Raw genomic sequence first — 7,598 nt, 5'->3', positions numbered from 1 at the left:
GGTCCTTGGAGAGGGACATCATGCTTGGGAGGATAGAGGGACAGCGCAGGAGAGGAAGGCCCTCTATGAGGTGGATTGATTCAGTGACTGGGATAACTGGGATGGGAGTGTCAGAGACAGTGCGATTGGCACAGGATAGCGGAGTTTAGGGCTGTTGTACATAGGGTCGCTATCAGTTGCAAGCGACTCGAAGGCACTTAGCAACAACAACATAGGTCTGTATAGAAGTATTTCTCTTTAAACATCTAAGATTTATATGAGTTTCCAGGCATTATAATATGATAAAACTTTAAGTTTTTTTATACTAATGCCTCTGAACATCTCCGAGAACAGATGTCCCAATCTTCAGAAAAGTGTGTTTTGAGTTAAAAACTATATTTTAAGATTTGTGTCCTTTTTAAAAATAATATTTCTATGAGGTAGGAAAGAATCAGAATTTCAAAGCAGTACCTTCAAAACATTTATGTTTAATATCATATTATATAGATATAGAGATAGAGATATCCAAAAACAGTATATAACATAATCGAGCACAGAACTTACTTAATAAATCCGGTATAGCTTACTAACAAAAGTTTACCTATTGAGATTTAGAGGCCTGTAGTAAAGCTTCTTTCTTGGTTTTAAGTTCTTCCTATGCATGAATTTTTTTTGTATAACCTTGGACACTCATTTAACATCTTTATTTTCTTTACAACACTAACACCATAGGAATCTTGTAAGTATTAAGCAATTTAATACAATTAAAATGCCTAAAATAATATGTTTTATTGGATGATCACTCAATAAATATTAGTTATTATACATATTATCAATATATTTAACTACAAATAGTACTTATGAATATCATAAATTTTATTCTCCTTTGTTAAGTGCTATCAGAATTTCTAAATTTAAGTTGTTTACCTATCATACTCTAAAAAACATAAAAATCAGTACAAAATCAGACATTTAGAACCTTAGAACTTTAAAAGCTAATATTGTTTCATTTCATACGACTATTTCACCATGTGTGTGCTTGTTTAATTTAGGAAATTAAGCATAGTAATGTTTTCTTGTCTGGTTTACTCTTATTTTTGCAGGTTGTGCAAATCCACTTGGGGTCACTGTTCCATTTATAATAAGAACCCACCACTAGGATTTTCTTTTAGAAAACTGTATATGCAGCTGGATGAAGGCAGTCTCACCTTTAATGCCAACCCAGATGAGGTAAGTGAAGCACTTGAATATTTGCAACAGTTGAATTTTATTACTGTCTTGCTACAGTTTTCCAGTATTTTTTTTAAAGGCAAATAAAATAACAGGTTATTCAGCATACCTGTTTGCTCACTCAAAAGGCCAGTATTTGAAGTTATTGCTATATACCGTAGTAATTTTTTTTCCCTTTAATTTGTCATCTACAGTGTGGTGTGTGGTTTTTTTTAGTTGTTGGTTTTTTTGGTTGTTTGGATTTTTTTTTTTCCACGTTTTGTGTGGCAGCTTCCATGACATATTTGCAGTCCTCTACTGGACCTGATTGAAATATTAGGACATATAATTAGAGAGCACTGTACTTTGACAGTCAGAACACAGACTGTATTCATTAATTCTATCTATACTATTTTCTTCTTGTAATATGGTTTCTATTTAGTAATGATGTTACTTTATCAGAAATAGTCAACAGAGGATATAGTTGTAGTTTCAGACCTTAAAATGTTTTCAAATAATGCCTTTAAACGTATAATTCCACTTGATATGTAAAAAAAAAAAAATCAATAGTCTATTATGATTTTATTATATTCTTTCTTAAACTAGGAGAAAAAGTATCTAAATGTGATGACAATTCTTTCATTTTTTTTATACTATTTTTGTTTTAGTATGTATAGAAAAGTTCATATTTTCAGAAATGCTTAGGCATCTTCTAGACTTACCTTAAGAGACCTAGTGAGTATTTTATAACATTGAAAAAACTCTTTTTTTGGTGCACCATTTTCCTTGAAAAAAGTTTCATTTGACAAGTAATTTACTTAATTTTATTAACTGTTTTCTTTCTCATTTATTATATATGTTGTTGTTGTTATATGTAGTATGTATTAAATCATGTGGTTAAATATTTTCTAAAATATGTTTTCCCTTGATATGATTAGAGGATTTTATATCTCATTTTAAATACTTGAATATAAAAAAAGAATACTCATTTTATTTCTTTTTAAGCTATACATATAACAACAATAAAAATATTTTTAAATTATTTTAAAAAAGAAAATTCTTTTTTCTCCCTATATTTTATTTCTCCTTTGCTGAAACATTTTTTACATAAATATGAACTAAAATAAATCACAATGATAAATTTTACTGATATAAATGCTAATTATCATGTAATATTGACATATCCCCACATATAATAAACTATATAATGTAGTTATCATATTTAAATTCAGTTATACATTTGCTCTGTGCTCTACTGTTTTAAAAAAATTATGCTTCAATGAATAAAGGACTTAATGAAAACATAATGACTTTTAATATGTTAAAGTGCAGAATATCCATTTTTCCTAGAAGACAAGCTAATATCATAAGTTTATATTCTTTATTTGTCCTTTGTTGCAAATTTTTTCTGATGCATTTTATTATTATAAAGTCATTGGCTCTTATTTTGCTCTTGTTTAAATGTCAGTGATCTATCTTAAATATATGGCAGCAGTAAGCATGTCACATTTCTGAGCTTGCATTATGGCATACTCGCCCTATGCAAGAAGTTCTGCTGCACTTTTTTTTGAAGAATGGCATTGATTTAAGTTTTCATTTTTTTTATTCTTTATTAAGAGTTTTGTCAATTGATGCTAATTCAATTTCTGTTAAATATAATAAGATCTGTATTTTGCTATAATCTCATAATCTTTAAAAGATATTGAAAATGGCGGAATAATAGTATTTTATTCCAGATATGTAAAAATCAGAAAAGTTAACTAATGCAAGCCTCCAGTCTTTTGCCCAGTTTTTGAACACATATTATCTCTCATTATAATTTTATTGATGATTTGTAGAACTTCTATATTCAATCCATATGACTTGAACGTTACAATCTTAGAAAATATAAGTTGGTAAATATTTATAATTGTTGTAGATTTACAAAGTCGGTGTTTATGGTAAGTAGTTGTTCTTCACTAAAAGAATGCTAATTTTTAAACAAATAATAAAGTCATCCTTTTATGCAAAGATGAAAATAGATATTAAAACTCATGTACTAGAATATAATATGAATAGTTTTAAATATCTGAAATGGAATTATACAATTTAGAAATATATTTACAACTTTATAGCTACATATAGCAGACTATAGTGTTTGGAGGGAGACAAAGGGGGAAAAAATAAACATGAAATCATTTTAATCTGACAAATTTTTCTTTTTTACTATTTCAATAAATGTTTGCTAAGAGAAAGGATTGAAGTTATTAATTTTAAAATAATGTTCGTCAGTCTTTAGGTTTTAATTATCCATCCTACCTCCCATTTTCATTGAGAGTTGGCTGTATTTTCTTTTTCTTTACTTCTTGAATTGATTTAAAGCCATCCTGAGGCATTTCCAGAAGTGTTGAATTCATCAATCTGATAGAGTAGAGAGCTAAACCACTTCAAGTGTCATTTAACTTAAGAATTTGGATTCTATGCTTTTATGAACACCAGTAATCTAGCAGATGTTACCTCATACCCTAACATCAGGATAGAATTCTTTGTCAGAATGCACTTTGGTTATGAATAGGCAAAGAAAGACCTGAAGGTATACTTGATAGATGCAGAGAAATGAGGGATAGTATTTTGATTGACTAAATTCTGTGCTTTCTTTCATTAACTAATATAAATAATTACTGTAATTTGTTTAATTGTTAACTAAGCAAGGTCTTCAAAATTGAAATAATGTTAAGTAAAATCATTGTTTTAGAAGATGCTATTCTAGAAGATTTGTCTGTAGAAGTCATAGTTAGCCAGGTCAGTAGAGAGGCTCTTGCCAAGTATTGAGTAGAAGAAATCATGAAATGCCTCTTGGAAATTAATTAATTTTCTCTCACTGGATAACAGTAATTGGATGTGTCATTTTGGGTTCATCTAAACCTGAGCTAAGCTAGTTTTAACAATATATATTAATGTAAATGGTGTTTATTATAAATAATAAACTGAGATAAGATGTATACAATTGTTCAGTATTATAAAAAGTGTTTCTCACAGTTTCAAGTTTTGTGCTTAACATGTTGATAGTAAGCTTCATTAAAATATTATAAAAATAAGAATACTTACAGCCACAGGGAACAAGATTCTCCAAAGGACACCGTTCATGTCATGGATGTGGGTAACCAAACTCCACAGCAACTGGCTCATGGGGTGGGGGAGAACATCTGCACAGTTTGTGGTATGATTACCCAGCACGCTGTTATTATATGCATGACATCGTGATCTCAATTGTATGTAGCGTCTTGATCTTGTGCATGAGCTTGTGTATTTTGTGGCAGGTGAACTACATTCTAATAAAGGAATATGCCCAAAACCATCAGTTTATATTGGGCTGTTTTCCTCCTGCATGTACAAGATATGTGTGTCATTTTTATTCCATTAACTGTATTATAATAAAGTAATTTTACTTAGCAGCCCATAAGCTATATTCTTTGTGCTCCATTTAGTATGCAAACCACTTTATTGGCATAGTTATTTTTCAATTCAGACTCTTAAAAAATTGGTAGGGAACATGGATTAATGTTAATATCTACTTCTTTATGTTTGTTTAAAATGCATTTTTGAAAATATAAAAGTTTTTGGGTATATGTTTATTTTTTAAAAAAAGTTGTTGTTGTTGTTATGTGCCGTCGAGTATTGCTTTTAAAAAAAAATCCCTATACAAATGTATTTTCCTGGGCCCATACAGAAAAACCTATATGCACTTAATTTTATACTTTTTTACTATATTAATCTTGCACAGAATCTATTCTTAGACACATTTAAAACAACTATTTTTTAGATAATGAACATTATTAAAGAAGTTCCTATATATCATCTATTTGGACATTAATAAGTTATGATTAGGTAGTTTATTTACAGCACCACTTTTAAAATCCTTTAATATGTTGTGAATATACAAAATAAGAATTCTGTATGAGGTCTTTTTCAAAATTATTTGATCTTGGTATCTTTTGGGGAGGGAAGGACAGTAGTAGTTTAAAAGAATATTCCAGAAAGCCCCCTTAGAAATATACTAGTAGAGATTATCTATAAACATATGAATATGTTTCTTAAAGAATAGGTGCATTTATTAAAAGAGTGTTCACTAAGATTTTTCCAATGCTTATTTTACTTTTTACTCTCTTTCATTAAGAATTGATGAATTTGTAATTTGTTTCTTTTGGTTCTATAGCACTTATTAGAAAAACACTTAGAGTTTAATCTTAATAGGTTGGAAAGTTGTTTTCCCGTGTTCTGTATATTGTCATCTGATAGTTTAAGAATTTGGTCATTTTAAAAAATAAGGAGAGGAAAACTAACCTGAGAGTAATATTGGATTAAGATTGATATAAGTAAGCATGTCAAATAATTTGCTATACTGATAGACCATCATTTTATTTTTGGTATCTACTTATTTTTGGGGGTTTTTTTTGTTTGTTTGTTTTTTGGTGGAGGTGCCAGGGATTGAACCCAGGGCCTCGTGCAGGTATCTACTTCTTCCACTAACTCTATTATAGCTTGCTATTTTCTGAAACGAGTTCCCATTGAAGGTTGACAGTCTGCTAAGATAATTTTAATTTTGTAATTTGTAGTTTTATCATTAGTTCTACAGATGTAAAAATGTTATCTTTCAGGAATAAGCTTATGTTATAGGCTCTCCCTCTCTCATTGTTGGCAAGTCAGAAGTAGCTCACAGCTATCTCTCCAGCTAGTTTTGGGAGGTGTAAATCACACTAGAAGGGATTTCCCATCTATCTCTCATGGAGCTGCTGATGGACAGGAAAGACAAGGCCTTTGGGTTAGTATAAAAAGAGCAAGAGCCAAGTAGGGACATCCTTATCTGACTTTTACCAACTTCACAAAGGGGAACTGTCCCTATCAACAACACAAAACCAATTCCCATCAGGTCAGATATGTCCCTCACATCTCTCTTTGCTCATCTCAAAACCAATCTTCCACCTTTACTGGGTCCAGAACCTCCTGTGACAGCTCACAGACCACACTGAAGTCAAAAGACTAAAATCCACTTCCTAAATAACATGCCTCCTGAAACTCTATGAACTTTGATAAATGTCAGTAGTTGTAGTAGGGCTTCGGGCCTTTTGTTCATGGGGTCATTATGAGTCATGCTTGACTCAAAGGCAAACAAAAAGTGCAACAACAAGCTTAATACAGTCAGGACAGCTTCTGATGTGTGCTCGCAGTGCCTCAACCTTGAACCTTGCAGCTTTAGGTCAGTGTTACAAAGCTCTCAGCACTGCCAATCATGGCTCTCATTCCACCGCACCCTCCACCCCAGAACTTCAACAAACTTGGGCAAAAAGCTCTTAGCTCTGGTTCAATGGTGTAGCAGTCCCAAAATCCTCTCTGTCTCATATCAGATATCTGGTTCTACACTGTGGATGCTATGGCTGTTGTTCCTTTAGGCTCTGGTCCTGAAAAATGTATTATAATCTTCTGGTGCTTCTTTGTTGGTGGTGACATTTCTTGAATGCTACTGGATCTGCTCAATTTGATGGCAAGACAAGCCAAACTCCTAGATTTAACACACCATATTTAAATAATGATGCTCATCCACACAGCAAAGTAAATTAATGGACAGGGAAGCCATTTTGAATAATAAGCTATTAACACTACAGTTAACAGCATAACTTCCTATAGACTGTGCCACAAGAGCTCACTTTATAGAGTGTTAGGTGCCATTGAGTCAGACCAACTCATAACTGATGCTCTGGTGAGTTTTCAGAGACTATAAATCTCAAGAGAGGAGACTGCCCATCCTTTTCCCACAGACCAGCTGGTGGGTTTGAACCATGTGTCTGAGTTGGCAGTGCAACTCCTTACCAGTAGGCCATGTGTTAGGGTAGCAGATAAGAATGTGAATAAGGCTAACAGCAAGAGATACACTCTTTAAACAGTGGAAGATAGCATAAAAAAAAGAAGCAGGCACTCAAAATTCCTAGGTTTTAAACTCATTGCATTAACTGAAATCTACACAGAAATAGTTGAGTCTTTACTGTCTTTCACTATGATATTCTGCTCAGTTAATTCCATATTTTATGATCTGCTTCTTTTAATGCCTAGTTTTCCATGGTTGTATCAGGATGCTGCAAGAAACTGAGAATCTAACTAAAGTAAGTTAAGCTAAGAAGGCATCCCTGAATTATTTCAGGAATTTAGACCCTATGTATATTGACTTTTATACAATCTTAATGGTAAAATAGCTCAGTATTCTCCACATTGCCTTTGTACTTTTACAAGTACATAAGGTAGATGTTTGTTATTGTTGGGTTTTTGGGTTTTGTTTTTTTTTTTTCTTTAAAAACTGCACTGCAATTCCGAAGGCACGTGGTTTGAGGTCACCAGCTACTCCACAGGAGAAGGAAAGGCATCTCATCCCATGTGAT

General features: G+C 31.9%; 1 protein-coding gene across 1 annotated transcript in view; it reads left to right on the top strand.

Annotated features, from left to right (window-relative positions):
- FBXO8 (F-box protein 8) overlaps nucleotides 1-7,598 on the top strand; it is a 45,019-nt gene that overhangs the window by 10,986 nt on the left and 26,435 nt on the right. Inside the window, exon 2 of the mRNA XM_006882215.1 lies at nucleotides 1,083-1,209. Within this exon, the coding sequence (XP_006882277.1) occupies nucleotides 1,083-1,209 (127 nt within the window). The remainder of the gene's footprint in view (nucleotides 1-1,082; nucleotides 1,210-7,598) is intronic.

The sequence above is a fragment of the Elephantulus edwardii genome, unplaced genomic scaffold (genome assembly GCF_000299155.1).
Source record: "Elephantulus edwardii isolate Elephantulus edwardi_28Jun2011 unplaced genomic scaffold, EleEdw1.0 scaffold00018, whole genome shotgun sequence".
Classification (NCBI taxonomy): domain Eukaryota; kingdom Metazoa; phylum Chordata; class Mammalia; order Macroscelidea; family Macroscelididae; genus Elephantulus; species Elephantulus edwardii.
The sequence above is the reverse complement of the archived record's forward strand: the minus strand, read 5'-3'. Positions and strand labels throughout refer to the sequence as shown.